Below are 24423 nucleotides of genomic sequence, written 5' to 3' on the forward strand. Positions count from 1 at the left end.
ATTTCTCCACATTACTGTAGTTCTTGCTACTGTGCATTTTTTAAATAGACAGAGATTAGGAGTGGCCGATTGGGAAAGACTCCAAAGAAGACTACTCACTCAGCTGAGAGTTACTGTTCTTTATTCCTTATTGGGCAGTGCAATGGTATGGCTAGGGTATGGGCTGTTAGCAGAGATTTAAGCGCTTCCAACAAATGGAAAAGATAAAAAGGAAAGTAACCTGGTGAGAATTGTACAGCATTCATCTGAATGGGATGATGACAGGATCACATGTACAGGACTATACCTTTTATGATTAGTTTCATTTGGAACACTTACTTCCCTGGTTTGTGTGTGCTTCCTCTACCTTCCCACAGTACTGTTAGCATTTCCGGTGTTCCAGCTGAACCACAATCACACTCAAGCATACTTCCCTCAGCTGTGCTTAGCAGGTATGTTTCACACTGCCTAACAGCATGTGCCCTATTGTCTTCAAGGCAGGTGTTGTTCCTCTGTTGGCATTTCTTTAATTTGGGCTAGAAATTGCATTCTCTGGTCAGCTTACTCAAATGACCCTGGTCATACATATATTAAATTCTCCAAGAAAAGGGGAGCAGAATGTTCTTTTATTTCCTTTGACAGAAGTGAGTTATGTTGCCATGGCAACCCAAAACAACAATATGTATGTTACTGTGATCAACCTGATATACAATATTAAAAAATGTGGGTTCTGACCAGCTTGATTGACTACAAACATCTGCTGCAAGCTAACTACTTCCACAGCACTCATTTAATGTGTCAGCGCTAACATGCTACAAAAATGAGTCGCAAATGCCAGCAGAAGGTCCAATTCACAAGCACATAATATAGGCCCAGTAAAAGCTAACGTTTGCTTCGTTTTTATTTTTATTTTTTTACCAACACGGAAATCAGAAACATTCCATCATTGCTCCAGTTCTCCCAAGGATGAAGCTCACGGCTTGATTAATATAGGTGACCAAGCTCCTAGGAAAGTCAATGAAAAAAAAAAAAAAAGAAGCAGCAGCAGCAGCAAGCCATAGACTTACTCCAAAACTGGCCTGTTGCCCCTCTGGAAATGTACTTACACACTGGACTAAAAACCACTGAAAATGTTTTTTTTTCTGTAACTAGACAGTAATAATAGTGCAACCCTTTATTGCTATCTCTAACACTTTCTGGGGCTTTATAGGGTCACAGTGCAGTTAAGTGTTTTCTAGTTAAGTAAAGGTGGCTGATTTTAGCATATACATAGTCAACTGATATTTATATCCCTTACAACCTAAACACAAAGAATTCAGCAACCACATACACTAAACATTGAATGGTGCATAGAGGGGTCCAACTCTACTTTTAACCCTTATAAATCATCCTTGACTTCCTTTGACCCCATTAATGGCTTAATTCAGAACCTGCGTCTTTGATGTGTGCTTTCAGGGCTTAGTGGACTGCCATGGCTTCAATACTTACAAGTGTGGAGGCACTCAGTCACTGTGGTGGGCTTGATTAAGTATCCTTTACAAACATAGCAGGTGATGTAGTGGTTAAAATCTCTGACCAGGTGCTTCCTCTGAGTAGCCATTTCTAGGACAGGCGAGGTTGACAGGACCGTGGAGACGGGAGGTGATGGTCCAGTCTTGCTCACAGGAGCTGCTGTGCTACAATGCACAGCTGGGATGCTCCCCGCATCGGTCTCATTTCAAGCAAATCTTCACCTTGTGAAAAATACATTCTCCCGAATGGAAGCTCAAGGGTGCTTCATTGTAACCTTCCCCTGGTTCTGTAGGACTTCTGCACCTGCAAGACGGAAGGTTTACATTACAAAAGCAATCTATTTCAATAGGCGTGTGGGAAGCCACAAAAGTATAGGCCTGGTTATTCATAACACAGGGATGCTTTAAAAAGTTAAAGCTACAGTATCCCAGTTGTATACCAAAATATGAATCTGGGTTGCCTGTATACTTTCTGTACATTCTACTTCGTGACAAACCCAACCTTACTGACTTTCCTGTTTGTTTAGCTGCATTCACACAAGCTTTCAATCTCAATGAAGCTTCCATTCTGTAACACTAACATGGCTTGTTCATGCTGCTTCCTTCTGCAGAATGTACTGACTTATTTGAAAGCTGTTCTGAAGCTCTAATAAGCAAAATGAAACAAACAAAAGACAAAATATTGGAAACTCTTTAATCCCCCACCCCCACCCCAAAAAAGAGTTTTTGTCTAACATTTCACAGGAAACACTCTTGACATGATCTTGCAAGTATAAGGTTACAATATTCTTGAACATGTAAAACTGTATGGGCTTACATGTTTAAGTTAAATAGAATTAATGGAATCCCTTTGGAGCCTGAATACAAGCGATAGAAGACACTGAAGATGGAGATGCCTACTAACACAGGGGTGCTGCAGAAAGGGTTCTAGTGCTGTACATCTGCTTAAGTATGTTAGGAAAACATACTGTGAAAATAAATTAGAAGAGCATAACAATAATAAAACAAAAGCCAGTTATTAAGTCAAATACATGCATAGCACCATCTCTAAAGTAGCATAAAGAGACAGTCAAACTGAAGACCACCTGTAGAATTATCATCCTTCAACAGTAACCTGCCTACCAAGAACTCCTTTTGAAGCTTGAGTACATTAGTGTGATAGTTTGCCTTTTTTCTATGCCTCTAATCATACTAATAAGCCAGTCATTGTGCAGCAAGGAAAATTAGGCTCACACAAATGTGATTTTCAGCAGCAAGTAATTGAGAAAGCCCATTTTAATATTTGAATATAAAATAATTTAATATTTGAATATAAAATAATATAGTATTTTAATAGAAAGGGCGAAAGAGCACTAAAGAGCATTTATAAAGACATGTACAACATACTGAAACGTTGGGCAGCTGGCTCAAACTTATATTTTATTACCATTATAAACTTATTTCATAAAATTACTTTCCCAAGAATTTTCCTTTCTAATATATTTCTCGTAACGTACGTAATGTATGACTTTTGGCAACATTACAACACTACATACGTATATATATATATATATATATATATATATATATATATATATATATATATATATATATATACACACATATATGTACATATGTGTGTGTGTGTTTCACCATACATGTAATATGTCATTTATCCATGGTTATGTTCTGGAGTAACAATATGTAGATCATATGATTTGTTAACTAGTGTCAGGTTAGTGGAGTTCACATTCATTTATTTTATTTACAATATCTTGTACAGAACGTTTATTCTCCCTCGATGCACTGTCATGTACGATTTGCTTATAGAAACCAATACTTCTTTTCTTGAGAAATATACAAAACAATTCGACAAATGTAAAAACCATTTCCCATATTGTGAAAACCATTGGTCAGGTACGTACTTGTCACTTTTACACCAAAACTAAGTTATAAAAGTTTTGGTTACTGTACGTGCCTGGAAGACATGTTTCATGATGTTAAACTGTTGGTTTTGCAAATAATGTGCAGATTCCAAACAAACATAAATACAAACATTTAAATTTCGACTCTCGACTGAGCGTCATTGTCCTAAAGCGAGTAGCCTCTGTAGGTTACGATACATGTACTACGTCGTTCCACCTATCTACGCGCAGGTGCTGGTGCCAGCACTACAATAACATTACAGTTGTCAACAGCTACACACCGCCGCTTGATATTTTTCATAAGGAAACTGCTCACAACAATTTAAGTACGGGTAGATGAACCAGTTTTTTTTTTTTTTTTTTTTTTTTTTTTTTTCAAAAAGTAATTCAATTTAGAATTGTGTAAAATAACATACATAATGGATATATAGCAGAGACACACAGATGCTCTGTGTAACAGAGAGAACGTCGCATCTGAGTACAGATAAGATTGCTAGAAAAATCCTCAGTACGCAGCAAAGAAATCCAAAGCTTGCTTGCTTTTTACAGTTGTAACAGTGAACACGCTGTGTTATCTATCTCTCATCACCAGGAAGCCACAAACGTCACAATTTGCGTCAGCTTACTTAAAACAGGGTTACTGGACACTAAACGCCTCGTTGATATTAGTTACCTAGTCGTCCAAAGTGAAGGTTAACCAAAATCGATTTCAAAGTAGCACTTTTTGTAAACACACGCAGCAGCAGCTTTCTCTGTCATATATCCACAAAAAAAAAAAAAAACAAGGTCGAACTCGCATGCCGGCAACTTGATACAATATAAATATATCCTGACACATGATCACATCCCATCCCACCCCAAAAACTTCACTACCTTGTGAAAATGATACGCAATAGCGTCGCATGTTTCTCTTGATTATTATTATTATTTTATTTTTTCAGTAACCGCATCCCTTACCTTTTTATTTTATTTTCAAGAGGTCATGGTCATGAGGATCTGATGTAAATCCACTACTATATAATTCTCACGGTGGGTTATGAGAGTGAATGATGTTGTAATAATAAAGTAGTAGAACACGGAACTAGCTTCGCCGAGCGAGACTGATAGAAAAGGGGCGGAGGACTTTCCCCGGAGCTTGTTTACGCATTGCTGCCTTATTCATTCCACAGCATATACGCTCTGATTGGACGCAAACTAGGGCGCAGCCTTCAATAACTAACTACTACAGAACTGTGAACAGAGAAATAGATCGGAAATTGTATTTATTCTACCCACACGAGTGATAGGATATCTAAAGTTACAACGAATATACACGTAATATGTAAATTAATAATATGACCATTTGGTGTGTTGCAGGTTGCATAGCCTACATGGCTAGAAATAATATGATTCATTTAATTATTCGATATTGTTGCGACTGCACGAACGGCAGTTTTTGATGTCTCGTGTCTTGTGAGTCCAATCCAAATATAGACAACTGTGCTTAAAGGTCCTAACACTATTGCTGTATTTATTTCGACATTCGATATGCATACACAAATTACATTTTAAATGTATTCTTGTATATATTTCACAGTACTGTAAAAAGAAAAAAAAAATGGTTTGGAATCTAGTATGTTCTTAAATTGCAATTAAAGTTCCCACGTGGGAAATACTATTTTGAAAACAGCTGCCACTTGTCATTTGAATGGCCATATAGGGCCGCACCATTAGCAGCTTCCCACTTCAGCCCCTTGTACTGTAAAAACTATTATTGTAGCATCATGACATGGGTGGCATTACCAATATTATATTCTATTTCCAGATGTAAATGTCCAGATATGAAAGCTAGTGAACTGTGCCACAAGTTTCTGAAAATACTGTTCCAATAATAAAGATGACACTGTTTTACAAGGGTATATCTAATGTGAATACCATTGTAAAATTAGATTCTTACTATAGCACTCCTATCCCATATTATAATAATAATTAGTTCCTTGTGTAATAGATGTGCTTTTATCAACAATGTGGTTGAGTTAACCTGGTTTTTAGCAAATGCAGTATCAGCAAATTGGCATTAAGGAACAGAAAATATGTTGTCTGGCTACAAAACTGGAGAGTTTTCTCTTGGGGCAATTCTTCTGTGGAGGTGTACAATATGGCAAAAAGAAAAAGAAAGTATGCGTGAATGTTAATTCCTTTTTTTTTTTGGACCCTGTGTAGACTAATGTCCAGGATGTCAAAAGTCCAACACTGCCAGTATTAGAGAAGGAACCGCATCTTGATTTGACAATTTGTAACATTCTGTTTAAAACCAAATTTTCTTCAGTTCTTAAGTTGCAGGTAACATAGTTTGTTATTTGGTGTAGATATTATCTATTCAGCACTAACACATTGAATGTATTTTTAGTGTCAATATTACCTCAAAAGGTAGAACTGACTATGCAAGATAAATATTTTTAATTGGGATCAAAACAGCATTCAGAATTATCTTTAAAGGCAATATAGCATAAATCCATTCACCATGTAGCTCTTGTACATATGTGAAGTTTTGAAAGAAGCATGTAATTCCAGTTTCTTCTTCTTATTTTTTAAATATAACTGGTACTATATTAGGTTAAGGAAAGTTGTGTTTGTGTGCTATGTCATGCACTTCCTTGATCTTAGGGACATTCTCCACAACCCTTCAACACCTTTATTCTTGTCATTAACTTACTAGTTGCTTCTCTTAAAGGCTGGCATGATTGTAGCTAGAGGCATGCTTTGACCCAAAACTACATCCAAGTGTAACCATTAACCTGTACCCCTGCAATAGTCTGCCTCTAGTGGATGTAAAAAATATCACATTTGTCCACTTTGTCTGTTTTTGGGGCTCCACTCCTGAGGATAGTCCTAGCAGTGGCAGTGCTGACAGCAACTCAGGACACTTTGGCAATAGCAGTGCTGGCAGCTCCTGACACATGGACACTGGTTCCTCCGCCTTTCAAGATAACGGCAGTGGCTCCTTCTCTAATGTAGCTGAAAACGGCTATGGCACCTCCCCCACTGTATCTGGAGATGGCTATGGCACTTCCCCCACTGTATCTGGAGATGGCTATGGCACTTCCTCCACTGTATCTGGACATGGCAGCTGCTCCTTCTCTTACTCTTGGGACAGCAGCTCTTCTCATTCTTTCTTTCACACCTAGCTCTTCAGACAGCTCAGTGCATTAAAAGTGCTTTTTGCACATCAATGGCTTCAAGTTTTTTTCTCACTGATTTTGCTCAGATTCTTGAGATCCTTTATTCTTTGTCATCATGCTGGGATGCCAGCTGCTCTCGGAGCAGCCTTATCTCCTCTTTATGCTTCCTCAGCACTTTCTCTTTCTGTTGTGTAAGCTGCTTCACTCTGTTGGTGTACTTATTTTCAAGCACTTCCTTCTTTTCCCAGAAGTCATTGTACTTTATCTTGGCCTTGTACAGTTCTGTAATGCTGCTACTTTCTCCTGGGTCAATTTCTGATGCCGTAAGTTGCCATTTTCAGTTTCCACCATCAGCTGTTGCTCTCGGGCCTCCGGCTCCTGGACAATCTGGCTCGTAGTCTTAGACTGGGCTGAATGTTCAGCCCCCAGCTTGGACAGGTGCGAGCTCATGTCTTTAATATTTTCACTGTATTTCTTCTGAAGTTTGATCTTCTCCTATTCCATTTAAGTCACAACACGGTGCAGATTTTCCTCCCACTTGGTTTTTAAAGACTCAGCACTGTTGTTCAGCTCTGTGATGTGGTTCTTCTTATTCTTTCAGATAACCTGCGACTCCCACACCATACTTTAGATTTTCTTCTCCAGTTTCCTAATTGTCTCTTCCAATTCATTTTGCTTCGTCCTGTGAAAGTTTTGTACTTCTTTCTGTTTAACAACTGAATAACCCGGAGATATTCTTCTTTACTCTTCAGAACGTCTACTTTCAGCTTCTCAAAGCCCCCTTGTTTGAGTTCAAGCTCCTGCTTCAAACTCTCAAAGTCTCCCGTTCCAGAGTGTGTAACAGATTCTAGTTTCTGCCTTCCACTTCTTCGCCTGGTCATGGGCAGTTGACTTCTCCTGGTTGAGAACCTCTGTGGTTTTCTTTACCTCTTTCACTTGGTTCATGGGCTTCTGGTGCTCCTCCTGTTGAGCTTTTAAAAACTCCTTCCTCATCCTGGGTCTGTATGTGTTGCTGCAGGGCCTCCTTTAACTTCCTCAGCAGCATCTCCTGCGGCTGCTGTAGGTCACTTGTAGGTACTCGTCTCCCCTACATAAAACAGCAGGCTTTTGAAGTAGCTGCTCTTCCTGTTGCTGCAGGTCACACTGTAATTTCCTCAGCAGCGCCTCCTGTGACTACTGACGATCACTCACAGTGTGCACTTCTCCCCCACAGAAATCATCAGGCTTTTGAAGTTGCTGCTCCTTCTTTACTTCCCTCAGCAGCGCCTCCGGTGGCTGGTGATGGCCACGCACGGCTTGCTCTTCTCTGTCTGGCTCTTCTAGCCCATCCAGCACCTCAGGCTTCCTCCAGTCCTGCTTCATTTCCCGCTCACGCAGCGGGCATTTTGCCTCCTCTTGCCCGTACTCTAGGCAAGAAAAGCACTTTGGTGCATCCTCATAGGCCAGCCTAGACTGCTCTACCTCCCGTTGCTCCCTCAGTATCTGAAGGACTCTGGTGTTGCTTGTCCACCAGCTGTGCTTCTGTTGTCTTACAGACAAAATCCAGGGCCTTCTTCCAGTGGTCAGTCCGAAGCTGCTTTTTTCCCTCTGTCTTCAGCCACAGAGGGGTCCTAGGGTCATGTCCATTTATTTAATTGTTTTACTGCATCACTGGCTGAATATGTAAACTCGTTCTTTGCTTTCAGGACGTTGGCAAGGTATGGATTCCTATGGATACATATATTGATAAAATATCAGATTTATTACTTGCAAAAAATATATATTTTACTTCATATAAACAATGTGTATTTACATTGATGCGGTGCATTATAACTGCCTCTTTAATGTTTTATTAAAGTCGTGTAAAGAAATATTTTAATTTAACAATCTTTGTATACAAATGGTAAACCGTGGTTTTCACAGAGTTTTACCATGCACTGTAACTATATGATTTATCCTGATTGCAGTCAAAGTTCAGCAGCAGTAAATGTAACAGGTACTAAACAGGTAAGGGTGAGATTTTATAACAGCAATGCATCAAACAGTACTACCCATTACACAAGGTTTACCTGGTTAAGTCATACACCTTCTACAGCGCTGTTGCTGTACAGCAATATCTACTTGAAAAGATAGTTTGACAATTTAGAAATTGAAAAAACTGTGAGCTTTATTGTTTACTTCTGATTCAAGACTGCTTCTGTGAATTACCCCATAGAATCTAGCGCATGGTATGTGCGCTGTCTATTGCTCTAAACACTATTCCTGTTTTTGTTATCTTGTCTATTCAGTATCTTAGCTTGATTGGTTATAACATTTTATTCCCTGCTGTTTCTTTATCACATTAATAATACATTAGAAGGCACTGAAGTAAACACAGGTCAACCCAGACTCACATTGGAATGAGCTTGAGCGAGTACAATGCATACAAATTGCACAAACATTCATTATTAACTTAACATTGCAGACTTTGAAGTTGGCAACACATTAGTCCTGGACTTCCATGTTCAACAATATTAGGGTCCCTTTTTGAGCTGATCGTAAGAACATAAGAACATAAGAAAGTTTACAAACGAGAGGAGGCCATTTGGCCCATCTTGCTCGTTTGGTTGTTAGTAGCTTATTGATCCCAGAATCTCATCAAGCAGCTTCTTGAAGGATCCCAGGGTGTCAGCTTCAACAACATTACTGGGGAGTTGATTTCAGCCCCTCACGATTCTTTGTGTAAAAAAATGCCTCCTATTTTCTGTTCTGAATGCCCCTTTGTCTAATCTCCATTTGGGACCCCTGGTCCTTGTTTCTTTTTTCAGGTCAAAAAAGTCCCTTGGGTCGACATTGTCAATACCTTTTAGAATTTTGAGTGCTTGAATTAGGTCGCTGCGTAGTCTTCTTTGTTCAAGACTGAACAGATTTAATTCTTTTAGCCTGTCTGCATATGACATGCCTTTTAAACCTGGAATAATTCTGGTCGCTCTTCTTTGCACTCTTTCTAGAGCAGCAATATCCTTTTTCTAGTGAGGTGACCAGAACTGAACACAATATTCAAGATGAGGTCTTACTAATGCATTGTACAGTTTTAACATTACTTCCCTTGATTTAAATTCAACACTTTTCACAATGTATCCGAGCATCTTGTTGGCCTTTTTTTATAGCTTTCCCACATTGTCTAGATGAAGACATTTCTGAGTCAACAAAAACTCCTAGGTCTTTTTCATTGCTTCCTTCTTCAATTCAATCCCACATGATATTTATAATGCACATTTTTATTTCCTGCGTGCAGTACCTTACACTTTTCTCTATTAAATGTCCTTTGCCATGTGTCTGCCCAGTTCTGAATCTTGTCTAGATCATTTTGAATGACCTTTGCTGCTGCAATAGTGTTTGCCACTCCTCCTATTTTTGTGTCATCTGCAAATTTAACAAGTTTGCTTACTATACCAGAATCTAAATCATTAATGTAGATTAGGAATAGCAGAGGACCTAATACTGATCCCTGTGGTACACCGCTGGTTACCACACTCCATTCTGAGGTTTCTCCTCTAATCAGTACTTTCTGTTTTCTACATGTTAACCACTGCCTAATCCATGTACATGTGTTTCCTTGAATCCCTACTGTGTTCAGTTTGAGAATTAATCTTTTATGCAGGACTTTGTCAAAAGTTTTCTCAAAACCTAAATAAACCATGTCATTGCTTTGCAATTATCCATTATTGATGTTGCAATAATGGATAATTCCTAAAACCATGTTGACTGTCTCCCAGGACACTGTTACCATATAGGTAATTTTCCATTTTGGATCTTATTATAGTTTCCATAAGTTTGCATATAATAGAAGTCAGGCTTACTGGTCTATAGTTACCTGGTTCAGTTTTGTTTCCCTTTTTGTGGATCGGTATTACATTTGCAATTTTCCATCTGTCGGTACCACCGCTGTGTCAAGAGACTGTTGCATGATCTTGGTTAGCGATCTTGTAAATAATTTCTTTCATTTCTTTGAGTACTATTGGGAGGATCTCATCCGGCCCAGGGGATTTGTTTATTTTAAGAGCTCCTAGTCCCTTTAACACTTCTGCCTTGGTTATGCTAAAGTTATTTAAGACTGGATAGGAACTGGATGACATGTGGGGCATGTTGTCCGTATCCTCCTTTGTAAAAACTTGTGAAAAGTAATAATTTAATATATTTGCTATTGTTTTTTTTTTTTTTTTCTTCATCTATGATTTTGCCATTTGTATCTCTTAGACATTTAACCTCCTCTTTGAATGTTCTCTTGCTGTTGTAATATTGAAAAAACATTTTGGAATTAGTTTTAGCCCCCTTAGCAATGTTCATTTTTATTTCTCTCTTGGACTTTCTAACTACCTTTTTGACTTGGTTTTGCAGTTCCGTATACTCTTTCTGTGTACTTTCTTTTTGGTCCCCATTTAATGCTCTGTAAAGTGCCTTTTTTCTCTGAATATTATTTTAATTGATTTTGGCAATTTAGTTTTACATTTAGATTTGTCTACTTTAGGGATGTAATTGTTTTGCGCCTCTAGTACTACCTTTTTGAAGAACAGCCATCCTTTTTCCGTGGATGTTTCTCTATTTTACTCCAATCTACTTCTGTTAGTCTCTGCTTCATACCTTCATAGTTTGCTTTTCTAAAATTGTAAGCCTTAGCTTTAGTCATTACTTTTGGGGTTTTAAAAAGTACTTCAAATGAGACCATGTTGTGGTCTGAGTTTGCTAGTGGTTCTCTGACCGCTGTTTTAGTTATTCTGTCTTCGTTATTTGAAAAGACTAAATCAAGGCATGCCTCCCTTCTAGTCGGTGCCTTGACAAATTATGTTAGGAAGCAGTCATTTGTCATTTCCACCATTTCAATTTCATCCGTCGTGCTCCCCACCGGGTTTTCTCATTTTATATGGGGGAAGTTGAAATCCCCCATTAGTATGGCTTCTCCTTTCTACATGCATTTCTAATGTCATTGTATAACAGATTATTTTGCTCACCGTCTGAATCTGGCGGTCTATAGCATGCTCCTATTATTATGCCCTTTGAATTTTTGTCCGTTATTCTGACCCATATTGATTCGGTTTTATTTTCTTTGTCCAGGTTAAACACCTGGGCTTCAAGACTGTTTCTTATGTATAGCACTACCCCTCCTCCTCTTCTGTCTGTCCTGCCTGTCTTTCCTATACAGTGTATACCTACAAATATTATATTCGTCCCCATCACTCTCAGACAACCAAGTTTCAACAAGAAACAACAATGAACAACAAGTTCTATTCTGTTCAGTGGATCGGAACCTCAAATGAAAAATGGAAGAGAAGGACAGAAGCTAATGAAAAGGTTTTAGAGCTCATAGGACTACTGAAAAACCTATATGCTGACCTCAAAACTGTTTCCCCTCTGTTTAATATACCCTATGACTTTTCTTCACATTCATAAATACAGTCTGACAAAAAAATAGAATTAGCCCATATGTTCCATGATTACAAGGAAGCTAATTGTTATGACATTAATTCATGTTTTTCAGGGACAGTGCAGTGTCTGTGTTTACTGGATTTGACATGTCTTGCTTAGATCATTGGATCGAATGGTAGTAATTATCATGTTGCACAGCAGTGAAGAATAACAGAGAAGGCTCTGTTGCTTAATTGGTTTCATCCTCAAAAGGGGTTTATAGTTCTGTGACTTGCAATACTTTACACTGCTGTACCATCGAACTCTAATGGGCTAATTCTTCTGGAGGCACTGGTTTCAATTCACATCATTAATGTGATGAGTTTGGATGTGACAGTCCTTGAAGTCATTTTATAAATAAAAATACCACATTATTCTTCTTGGAGGAAAGCATGACGAGTACCATGGAGATACTATTTTAATATCATTCTATTACCTACTTCTCTGTCAATGACCTTGAAAAAGAAAACATTTTACTCAGACTTTAGTACTACCATTGACAGACGACAGCTTTACCTTCACTGGCAGCCCAACGTATATTTAACAAGCATTGCAGTTGCCTTGATATGGGTAGGCACTGGTACTGATATTGGGTGATATGGGTGGGCAGTGGTAGTGGGGCTGTGGTAGAGGAGGCTGTGTGGTCCAGCAGTTAAAGAACTGGGCTTATAACCAGGAAGTCCTAGTTCAAATCCCAGCTCAGCCATTGACTCACTGTGTGACCCTAAGCAAGTCACATAACCTCTTTGTGCTCTGTTGTTCATTTGAAAATGTAAATTCTTCTTCATAAACTAATTAAAAAAAAATTTTTTAAAAATGCACACATTTTGGATTAAGCACTATATTCTAAAAAAAAGCATATGATGAAAAATTACAAGAACTGTATCAATGCTTACAGTCCTTACAGCTTTTGTTATTTGAACTTTTCTTGAACCTACAAAATGAAAGGCACTTGTTCCATTGAATTGATTTATAAGAATATGGTTCTTTTATAAAATCTCAGTAATCTGGCAGATGGAACAATCAAGCCTGTTTATGGTCCAAGAACATCAAGCTTATAGTCCCTTCAGTTCACATGTCTTAATCATGCCCAATGGAATCAAATTCTACAAGAGTTAATGACAGTCGAGAATTCATGCTTGTTTAAGCAAATCTGTAAATCTCATTGTTATGGCTATGGGCTTATGATGTGGGCAACAATCCATTAGGGTGTTTGTAGACACCACAAACCCATCCACATGTGACTGTAGTCTTATTAAAAACTTCTTTTTTTTTAGTAGTGCAGTATATCTCCCAACAGATATTTTTAGAAACCAACATTTTCTTGCTGGAAGCAACAATAGACTCTCAGAACACTCTCCATATTCACTCAAAATGGTAAAATTAATTTAGCATCTCCACCAGACTTGTAGGTGTTTATGAATTCATCTTGATTAGATTTCTTCTTCAAATACCTCAGAAAATGTACATATCAGAGGAAGCAGCTTTCGCTCAACAATAAACAGAGTAGTTGCATTGTATGACCAAAGAACTGTCTCTATTCAGAAAGGGGAAGCATGTTTTTTTGTATAATTTGGTAATGGTAAGCAGGTGACCTTGCTTTAAAATCAGTCAGAGGAGGGCATTTACCTAGGAAAGGGTTTGTTCAGTTCTGTGAAATTAAATGACAGATAGAAATAAAATTTAAAATGAATATAATTCTGGTAGAGTGACCAGGTGCCTATGGTAGTCAAGAGGCAGAATGGGGACTCAGAACTGAAGAGTTGCAAGTTTATTTTCTTAAATAAAAAAATAACAACAAAAACACAGCTCACCAAGCCAAAATAAAAAGGTTAAAACAAATTAATGAGAAAATCCCTCACCCAAGTCTATCACTATCATGGTGAGGGTTTAAATAAAATCTCAATCTATCTCTCTGGCAGCAAAACTTCATTGTTTCCTCCCTAATGGAGCTCTGGGCTCTCCTTTTATAAGATGTGGCTGCTTCCAATTATCACCAATTGTTCTATTTGGGAGGAGCCACATTCTCATATGTTTTTGGCAAGGACAGGAATTAACCCCACCCCTGTGTCACGAGTTACCCTAAAACTTTCTTCCCTTACACAATGTACAAGCACATTTTTTGAGTGAAAGGTGCATTTGGCAGCAATGCATGGCTCTTTGATAGAACCAGCTTAGTTTTCCTACAGATAAGGGGCATAAGAATGTAAAGATGGGAGCCCAGCTAATAAGGTTTAAGTTTTTTTGCAGGTATCGGGCTTTTAAAGACTGTCACCCACACCTGTGATGTGCAGAAATGGATAAAGGATTCTGTTGTGGCTTTGACACTCAATGAGAGTAGAAGCAGGATGATCTTTGGGATACAAATTGGACATTTGTGAAAGTGCAACAATGTTAATATATTATAATAACTATACTGTGTTTTAAAGAATACAAGGCCAGCAGGAAAATTATTGCAGAAAAGGGAAAGCAGACATTGACCTAATGTTAGAAAAAACATGCCTGTGTGCCAATGCTTATAGGTTCTTGGAAACTGACCAGTAACACCTGTGAAATGTCCTTATTTAAGAGCTGCCTGAGTGAAAGCAGGTGTTAATGTTGAGGAGAAAAGCAGAAGCGAGAATTTCATTTAATTAAATTAGAAAAGTGTCCACAGTAAAAGTTCTTGTCAGAAAAGCAACTAACTTTAATTGGAAAGAAGTTTTTAGGCCAAAAACTTAAACAAAGCTTCTTAGGTATTGCAAATAAAAGGCAACCTTTAGACAGAATTACAATTGAAACTAAAAAAAGAAGTCTTGCACTTATTTTAGTTTTACTATAACAGAACAGATACGTATTTATTACAGGGAAACTGTTAAGTTTAAAAGTGAAACAATTTAATACAAAGCTGTAACCTAGCTTACTTATTTGGGCAAACATCTGTAAATAATAAATGATGAAGTGATACAGCGGCATGTATCACTTAGTTTGTAAATCCCCTGGTTTGACTCGTAACCAAAAGTCCAGTCGTTATCCCACCCACACGAAACACAAAACACAAACACAGTTAACAGTAAGTGAAATTAGTGCTCGTGGTGAAAGACAATCCTCCGTGAAAAAATGAAGGGGTGAAAGTGCTGGTATCCGGGTTGGTGTTGGCTCTCGCTACAGCTCCGGACTGTGTTAATCATCTAAATAAAAAACAAACAGTTTTTACTTGACAAACAAACAAACACAACACTTACTTGTACTTTATCACAGGTTTCCCTTTTAGGTTGTTCTAAGCATTTGCAAAGGAACAGATTACTTTCACTACAACCCCTATTTATACCCTCCCTCATGACCCCTTGGTTAACGAGTGCATCCGCTCCTCCAATCCGCGGATGCCATGCCGTTTCCTATCCGGGTCATTGAGGTACTATAGCTCTGCCCCTTTTCTAGATGGCCAACTTCCACCTACCCATGGGAATAAATGGTCATGCTATTTAGTCCAGGGTACTCCATTCCCTTTACATAGCGCCCTCACAGGTCGGTCGGGAGACCTAACACCAAGAATCATTTGAATCATTCTCTGTCACAAACACACATTTGTAAATTAAAAGAACAGGTTTATTAGATGCACAGTGAAAAGCATATATTTGGTTTTAAGAGAGAAATATATTTTAGACCCAGGTTGGAGTAATTAAACAGAGCTGGTGTTATGTATATGTTATCTCTCTCTCTCTCTCTCTCTCTCTCTCTCTCTCTCTCTCTCTCTCTCTCTCTCACTATATATATATATATATATATATATATATATATATATATATATATATATATATATATATATATATATACAGTACACATCTGTATTAAGGACTCTGTGCTATGAGTAATATGCTATTAGTTTGAAGACTACCTCATATATTTTAGAGATTAGGAAGGTAGAGGACATGAGCTGATATACAATTAATTTTAAAAGCACTGCCAGGATTTTTTAAATATATTATTCACTTAAAGATAAGAGCTGCCAAAATAGGCCAAAATGTTCAGCTGTTTAGATCTGATGCACAAAGTGGCAGAAAAGTTCTATGGTTTCCATTACATGAGAGTAGATGTTAAAACTTTATGCTGATTTGAACTTGGCTCTTGCCAAGATAAGCACCAACAAAGATGTAGCTTAACAGTGAACTAATGTGATCCATCTGCGTGTCCATCCATTTGTGTTTCCTTCCATCTGATGATGTAGATATCCTTCTGCCTGGTGTTGATGGTTGAATTGGCTCCAGGGATCAGCTTATTTTACCTCCCAAGAGCATCAGCACATACAACGGCTGCGATGCTGGCTCTGGGGATCAACCACATTGCAGTCTCCCCAGCGCATCAGCATGACAACCATCTGGATTGAGATAAAAGTCAAGGCAAGACTATAGTCAGGCATCATTCAACTTGCTAGCACAAGCTGTTCGGGCTATTCTCTGAAGATCTCTGAAAAAGCTGGTTGCTGTTTGGTCGTGTTCAGAAGCCTATGCCTTCGAAGGCAGCTCTCGTCTTTATATTATATTCTACACTACACTTCTGTATATTGGGAGGTAAGCATAATCTTGAACGTATATCTCACTTATATTGAAGCATTGCTATGGGGTTAGGAATTATATTTTAGCGTTAGAGAGTGATTGTGAGAGGGTAGTGGGTGGAGCTTAGGGAAGGACCAGAACTGACAGCACATAGGAGCCGGAAGTGACGTTTAGTCCTGGAGCCCTGTACCAACAATGGTACCTGGGCAGGATTTTATTTTAACACACAATGAAAACAAACAGTCCAGTAATGCAGAAAACAAACAAGAAAACCACCCGGAATACCAGCAATGGTAAACTCGGGTTTCAAATAAAAAGAGTAAACAAAAACACTTTGGTTACAAAAAAAACAACAACGAAGGAAGCACAGAGTTTCTCCGTGCTACTGCAGTGGGTTTCCTCTCACTCTTGGCTCCCTTCCAAGGAATAATGACTTGTGTTGGGTTTTTCCCCACCACGGTAATCCACCAAGGTTTTCCAAAGGTTCAGGTTTCTGTGAATTACAGCAGGTTGGTAAAAGCAAAACAACAAACAAAGTGTGTCTCTTTCGTGTTTTCAGTTCAGGACAGGGAGACTGAATGGAAAAACCACGCTGCTTAAATACTGCCAAATCCCTCCCCTGCAATCAGCACGCTGCCCCACATCAGCCAATTGACAACCACACCACAGCTGATTGCAATGATGGGACTCGGCAGCCACATGGTTCCACCTTATGCCAAGATGGTCACCCGACATGGAACTTTCTGTCTGGTCAGAGTTCAACCTCCTGACCCAACCACGGTCAACCCTACACAGTGCTGTCGGTGGTCAGGAGGTCGAATTATGACAGGGACTCCTTTCAGTCCTTTCACAGTGACATATTGGATGCTTAGGATTTAGCAGTGAGAGCTTTAGTGTTTTGTATGTCTGGCCTAAGGGCGAAACATGTGATAATCATAATTGTATTAAAGTGTTAATGATGTTAAACCTGTAAAGGTACTGGATTGCTCAGATTACCTATTAACTGGGATCCTATGGGGTCTGTAACCACTTAATTGATTTTTAAGCATTTAACATTTAACCCTTAGCAGTCAATTTATTCAGCACTTGTCAGGTGCTTCAGGTCCAAATTATTTTCACACGCACTGTTTATTTTACACGCGCTGTTTAAAAAAAAAAATTCAGAGTAAAACTGGTTTAAAAGACACTGAATCAAAAAAGGACACTCAGTACTGCATCTCCAGCCAAGCCTCACCCCTTGTTCGCTGTATTTTTCACATACCTCTACACTAATAAATCCTCTCCTGATCATTCATTTTATCACCAAACTCCTCAATAATGCGACAATAATCCAAGTCATTATTTTATTACTACAGCTTCTCAAAAAGTTCTGAAAATGTACGTATTATACTTTGTGCACTGGATGCGGAAGCAGCTATCTATAAGCAGCTATAAGTAATGGGATCAGAGTACCCAGGTTAAAAGGAAGTCGGTCATTTAGAAAAGGGGCGGAGCTTCGGTATGCTAACTCATCGACCTGCAAGGGAAATTATGTGGCAGCCGAGGATTGGAGGAGCGGCTGCAATCGTTTACCAAGGGGTCATGAGTGACGGTAGAAATAGGGGTTGAAGTAATGTAATCTGTTTCTTTGTTTTGGTTAATGAAAAGTGACCCGGAAGGACCTCTGTTTTGTGTATCAGTATGGTGAGTGTTTGTTTGTTCTGTCTATTTGTTGCTTGTTATTACTAACATGTTTCGCAGCTGTTGCCAGAGGCCAGCACAAACCAGGAACAGCACTGCACTTGTATCACAATAAACTGTATTTGTACCACAATCACTAATTTAAGCACTAAACAGACTTGTGTATGTGTTTTGTGTTTAATGTGGGGATACAATAAGGGGACTATTATTTCGGGACCAACCCGGGGATTATAAAGTAAGTAATACACACCGCTGTATTACTTACCAGCTTTATTTAGAAACTACCATGGAGTAGTTTATATATTAAATGCATTTTCCCCACTAAATGTTTGATCTATTTTACAGTATGTTTACAATATACCATATTTTAGGCATTTTTTAAATATATACTGCAACAAATATTAACAAAATGTTATATATTCTCTGCTATGGGGTAGGTTCTATTCAGTTACTACAACCTTCAAGACATAATACTGATGGGGTAGATTCTGGGAGGAGGGGGTAGGTACTGGAAGACTCACCATTGCAGCAACCTTTTTTTGGTGGGTAAAAGAAAAGGAAAAACAAATATCAAACTCAGTCATTCTGCACTGGTAGTAAATAAATAACCCTTTGAAGAAGGGATTATTATCTATTCAGAGATATTCAGTGAAGGAATGGAAACTGTGAGCGTTGTTTAACATTTTGCATGAAAGTCCGCAACAGGTAAGATTATGTTTTGATTTGTTTTTTGGTTTTCTTGCAGAACCCCTTTAATACTTCATGGTATTATTAGTTTTGAAATGTTCAGAACAGTTCGAGTGAACTATTTCAGCTTTCTGGTAGAAATGACTAGCATTGGCTATAGTTTACTCTATATGACACTTTTGAATGTCATTCTCTGTTGTGTTTCTACTGCCATTTATGCAGAGCTGTGTTATTAATAAATACATTTTATCCAGAGCTAATTAATGGGAAAAAATGACAGGTTAAACATCACATTCCATTTCCGATATTTCTTAATATAATAATGAACAGTTTATTAGATGTTGCTTGGCTAACCTTTCAGAATGAATCTTTTTTTCTTCTTTTTTTTAAAATACTAAAGATGTTTGTGATTAGATTTCCAATATCTGTAACAACCTAATGACAATGTCAGATGGACAGTTTCACACTCTATATAGTACTAATCATAGACTAACCCATGTCATCGTAGGTAAGGTTGTCTAAGATTGGTGCTAATAAGGGTCTGTGAAAGCAGCCGTAAATATATTCATTTTATAAGCTTCAACGTGGTTTCCATAGTATTGCTCAAAAATAACCAACTTAAAAATAGCTACTTAAAAATAATTATGCAAGATGTGGCATTTTAAATTCAATTATCTGAGGTGTGATATAATAATAATATTAAAATAATAATAATAATAATAATAATAATAATAATAATAATAATAATAATAATAATATGCATCTCTAAAAGGAACTCTTCTTAATAATTTAACTCAAACCTGTACAATAATAGTAGTCAATATTGAGCAAAATAATATATTATGTCACTGTTATACAAGTAAAACAGGAAACAGGAAATTAAAATGTGAAAAATAATGTTATTTCAGCTCAAATATGCCTGAGAAATGTAATTTGTTTTAACCAGTGTCTCAGAATAGTATGGCTGCTGTCACCCTTTTAAAGGCCTGTCTTTTGTGGTCCATGTTGGAAGTTTGAGACTATGCTGCACATCTACTGTAGCTCCCAGTGCTCTGTGACAACTACCTTTCTCCACTATTTCTGATCATTTATAATTCACACAGCACTTTACTACACAGATGCTTACCTTGATGGTCATTCATATATATATATTTTTTTTTAAAAAAAGCTAAAAGTAAGATTGGCTTTTAGGAAAGCCACTAAATTCCAAAAACTAAACTCAAAAAAGCCTTTAAGAATTTTTCAACATATGATTACAAATCTGTTTTGATTAGAAGTACTGTCAAACCTGCTCATAACAACTGCCTAAGAAACCATCTGTGTGCAAAAAAAACAACGAAGTGTAGTGTTCTAGTAATTAACATGTTATACACTATAGAAGTGCAATGAGTGTGTTAAATGATCAAAGAGCTAATTGATACTGTAAATATGGTGAAGTCACACTTTTTGGGTTAAAGCATGAAAAACAATATAGTTTGTGTCCTTTAAGCACAAGTGTTTTTTTTTTTTTGTTTATTTATTTATTATTTCAAAATTGGATTGTTCTGAAAGTAAATGGAAACGTAAGCCGCAAGCAAAATAAAGATATGACCATATAGAAAACTGAAATTCCAGGAATTTGGAGTGAATGTGATTGGATTAGCTATCGTACCAGGAAAAAGGGCAATACTTAATTTAATGAATTACGTTGTATTTGAAAGAGCTGCATATCCAGAATTAAAGGATACAAAATGAGCAAGGCAAAGAACTAAAATATCTTCTATACAAAAAAAGTGTGGTGGTGGTTGTATAGTACTAATGGCTAAGATTCACCTTCGTGGTATATGTAATGTAAAACAGGTTATTAAGAGTGGGTGTAATTATATAATATAATATATATGATATAACTATGGACTAATAAAATAGGTAATTGTGTTTAAGTGGAAAACAATGCCCACTATTGCTATTGTAAGTAAGAAAATGTATTTTGAATCTTACATTAAATTAATGAAAGTTTTCATTCACGGCTGCCTTTTTCTACTAGACCATTTTCTTTTTTTTTCTTTTGTCAAAGAAATCCTGAAAGCTTATCGTTGAAGGGAATGACAGTGCTTAAGACGCAGAATAATGCTTTTCTCCCTCATTCAAATGCTGTTCATTATTTTGATATTTATTCAGATAAGGGCAGTAAGTCATTTAAATATTGACAAAAGAAAACTATTTCAATGGCAAATATGAGAGCTGTCAGTCACAATGACTGATATGTTTACTTCTTTCCAAGAAAAACAAATCTCATCCTGATGAAAGATAAATTCTGAAGTATTTCAACAAAATTATAACCCATTTTACTGTAAAGTTCTCATGTGTATTACAAGAATTCAGTAACGTAAATATACTCACTTATTTTCCCACCTGAGATCGCCATGCTAACCTTCGACCTGATGTTGTCTTGTGGTCTGGATAAGGACTCCTTGTTCATCTGGTAGAGTTAACAGTGTGATGGGAGGGTCCTGAGGATAAGGTGTATGAAAGGAAAAAAACTTTGGTACGCTCAACTAGCTGCTGAAGCGGAACTGTGAGGATGGAGAGTCCAGGCACACTATGGCACACTCCAAAACTCGGTTTCTCAGAGACATCGGATTCAGTGATCAAGAGTAGCAACGCATAGTGAAGAACTTATCTGAAGCAGCAGAGAGAAGCAGCAACTAGCTCTGGATGAGATGAAAATATTCTGGTTGGTGACTTCATTCATGGTAGAAAGAAAGCAATGTCGATCTAAAGGAAGGTAAGCAGGGCGACTGCAATTCTCTATTTTTTTTGTTTGCTGTTCATTGTTCCAGGTACTGTGTTGTCAGATGCACTGTACCACTGATTGTTGCCTTTTTACAATTTCTCCCCCCAAAAGTTTGATATGGTGGGATGGCAGTAGTTGCATTTTTAATATAATAATGCTCAATAAAGTCAATGTGTAATGATGCCTTTAACTCACACTATCTTTGCCTATACCCAACAAACAAGACAAAACTCACAAAGAAATAAATAAAATATCTCATTTTTTAAAAGCAACATGTTTTTATTTTATTTTAAACAACACAATTGCCTGATAGTTTGGATAATTGTGGGGGGATTATGATGGGGTGGGGAGATTATTATGTGTGTGGGGGGGGGGGGGGGGGGGGGGGTTTAAAATGAGGTTTTATAAAAAATAAAAAAATTGTAATGTTTCACTTCTCATTACTTTAAATATATATTTTTTTAACTAAGCTTTGTGTCTTCTGTATAAAAACGGTTTCCCCTTCCCGCTGGCATTTACTGTTTGTTGCTTGTACATGCAGCCATGACTTAACAACAGACCGCCCCCTGACCTTTCCCTGCTGCTCCCCTGCCATGTTCGGTGTGTGGTCTGTGGCGACTGCAGAGTGCCGCACAAGGAGGTGGCATGCATGCCGCGTCTGGTGTGAACTCCCCTTAAAGGTATTATTATGATCACAGAGAGGGTTATACAGTATTGTTCCAACCCAAAAGTCTCTGCTTCAACAATTCTGTCCGGCAGCCTGTTCCAGTGATTCACCACCCTTTCTGTGAAAAAGTTCCTTCTCCCCTCGGTTCTGAAAATTTTCTTCTTCAGCTTCCACCTGTTGCCCCTGGTTCTGTTCTCCGTGACCTGTGAAAAATAATTCTAAGTAGTTACTTTGCCTTGACAATCTTAAATACCTCTATTAAATTGCCTCTGGTTATACAGATTCAGATCTTCATATGACATACCCTTCAATCCTGGAATTAATTGTGTTGCTCTGCTCTGTACTCCAATGGCTTAATGTATTTCTTATGATATGGGGGCCAGAAATGTACACAATATTCTAAGTGTGGTTGTACCAGTGCATTGTATAATTTTAATATAAATTCTCTAGATTTGAATTCAACTGTCTTGGCTCTATAACCTGACATTTTGTTTGCTTTTTTGTATAGCTTCTCAGCGCTAGTTGGCTTAAGATTCATCCACTCCTACTCCCAAGTCCTTTTCATACATAGCCTCCTCATATAAAGCATGTAGCTGGCTGAAAGCATGTCAGTCAATAGGGGAAGCAGCTGGATGGAAAGAATGTGTTGTTTCACTCATCAAGGTGAAAAGGACCAAGGCAGCGCAACTCTATCAGAAGGCATGGCTTTCTATTTATTTTATTTCATTTATGATTTTTTTTACCCAGGGGATTTATCCATTGGAACCGAGGCCTCATTCAAACAGTAAAAAGCCACATGTGGTTCAAACTTAATCCACGGGATACAGAGATCGAAGAATAGAATACATAAGACATATCTATTTGTTAATATGGACTGAAAGAGAAGCAAACTATGATGGAAACAATTTCATAGCTTTTTTAATTGATATGTAAAAGATAATTCTTCCATCCATGTTCGAACCCTTAGAACAGCCAAATTAACAAAATCCTGAGAGCATAAACTATAGCCAATTATCATCCTTTCTACCAGAGCCATCAAATAAGGAGGTACTGTACCAAGCCTTTAAAACCCTTAAACACAAAATAAGGAATAATAGTAGCAGGCAATAACTTTAACCTGATAGATAAGGAAAAAAAGTTTAAAAAATAGATAAGGAAGAAAACCTAATAATTTAGGTCCTAATTTCAAAACCAATTTATCAATATGGTAATTAAAGGAAGGTGCTCCTCAATCCATCTACCTAGATATTTATAAAAAATAAACTTTCTCTAGCAACTCTTCATGGAATGTAACAAACCCAAGTCAGACTTCTAATCTTCCTCCCATTAGAGCAGAACAGCATTGTTTTTGTCTTGAATACATTAAGTAATAATCTGTCTTGAAGTCTGTGCTGTACAATGTAAAATGTAGTCTGCAAATCCCTCTGTACTGCCTGTATGGCGTATCATGCCATATATATAATGGTATCATCAGCATATAAATGTGTATTAGTATTATTAATATCAGATCCCAGGTCATTTACAGTATATAGGGTAAAAAGGATTGGTCCAAATATTGAACCTGAGATGCCCCCTCCTTACATAGAGGCTCAAACACTCTGAGTTAACCCCTTACATAGAGACTCAAAGACCCTGAGTTAACCCCTTACATACAGGCTCAAAGACCCTGAGTTAACACCTTACATAGAGGCTCAAAGACCCTGAGTTAACACCTTACATAGAGGCTCAAAGACCCTGAGTTAACCCCTTACATAGAGGCTCAGAGACCCTGAGTTAACCCCTTACATACAGGCTCAAAGACCCTGAGTTAACACTTTACATAGAGTATCAAAGACCCCGAGTTAACACCTTACATAGAGGCTCAAAGACCCCGAGTTAACACCTTACATAGAGGCTCAAAGACCCTGAGTTAACACCTTACATAGAGGCTCAGAGACCCTGAGTTAACACCTTACATAGAGGCTCAGAGACCCTGAGTTAACACCTTACATAGAGTCTCAAAGACCCCGAGTTAACACCTTACATAGAGGCTCAAAGACCCTGAGTTAACACCTTACATAGAGTCTCAAAGGTTGAAATAATCCCATCAGCTCTTGTTGTTT

At 37.7% G+C, this 24423-nt stretch overlaps 1 protein-coding gene across 2 annotated transcripts in view; it reads right to left on the reverse strand.

The window, feature by feature from the left end:
• LOC121321856 (polycomb group RING finger protein 5-B-like) overlaps nucleotides 1-4515 on the reverse strand; it is a 28898-nt gene extending 24383 nt beyond the window's left edge. The window contains exons 1-2 of one of the 2 annotated variants that reach the window (XM_041261149.1): nucleotides 4352-4515; nucleotides 1468-1794 (exon numbers count right to left, since the gene is read on the reverse strand). In XM_041261149.1, the coding sequence (XP_041117083.1) occupies nucleotides 1468-1579 (112 nt within the window). In that variant the 5' untranslated portion in view covers nucleotides 1580-1794; nucleotides 4352-4515. The remainder of the gene's footprint in view (nucleotides 1-1467; nucleotides 1795-4351) is intronic. The other variant, XM_041261150.1, reaches the window with a different exon arrangement.
• Between the last annotated feature and the right edge of the window lie 19908 nt (nucleotides 4516-24423).

This window comes from Polyodon spathula, chromosome 10 (genome assembly GCF_017654505.1).
Source record: "Polyodon spathula isolate WHYD16114869_AA chromosome 10, ASM1765450v1, whole genome shotgun sequence".
In the NCBI taxonomy this organism is placed as follows: domain Eukaryota; kingdom Metazoa; phylum Chordata; class Actinopteri; order Acipenseriformes; family Polyodontidae; genus Polyodon; species Polyodon spathula.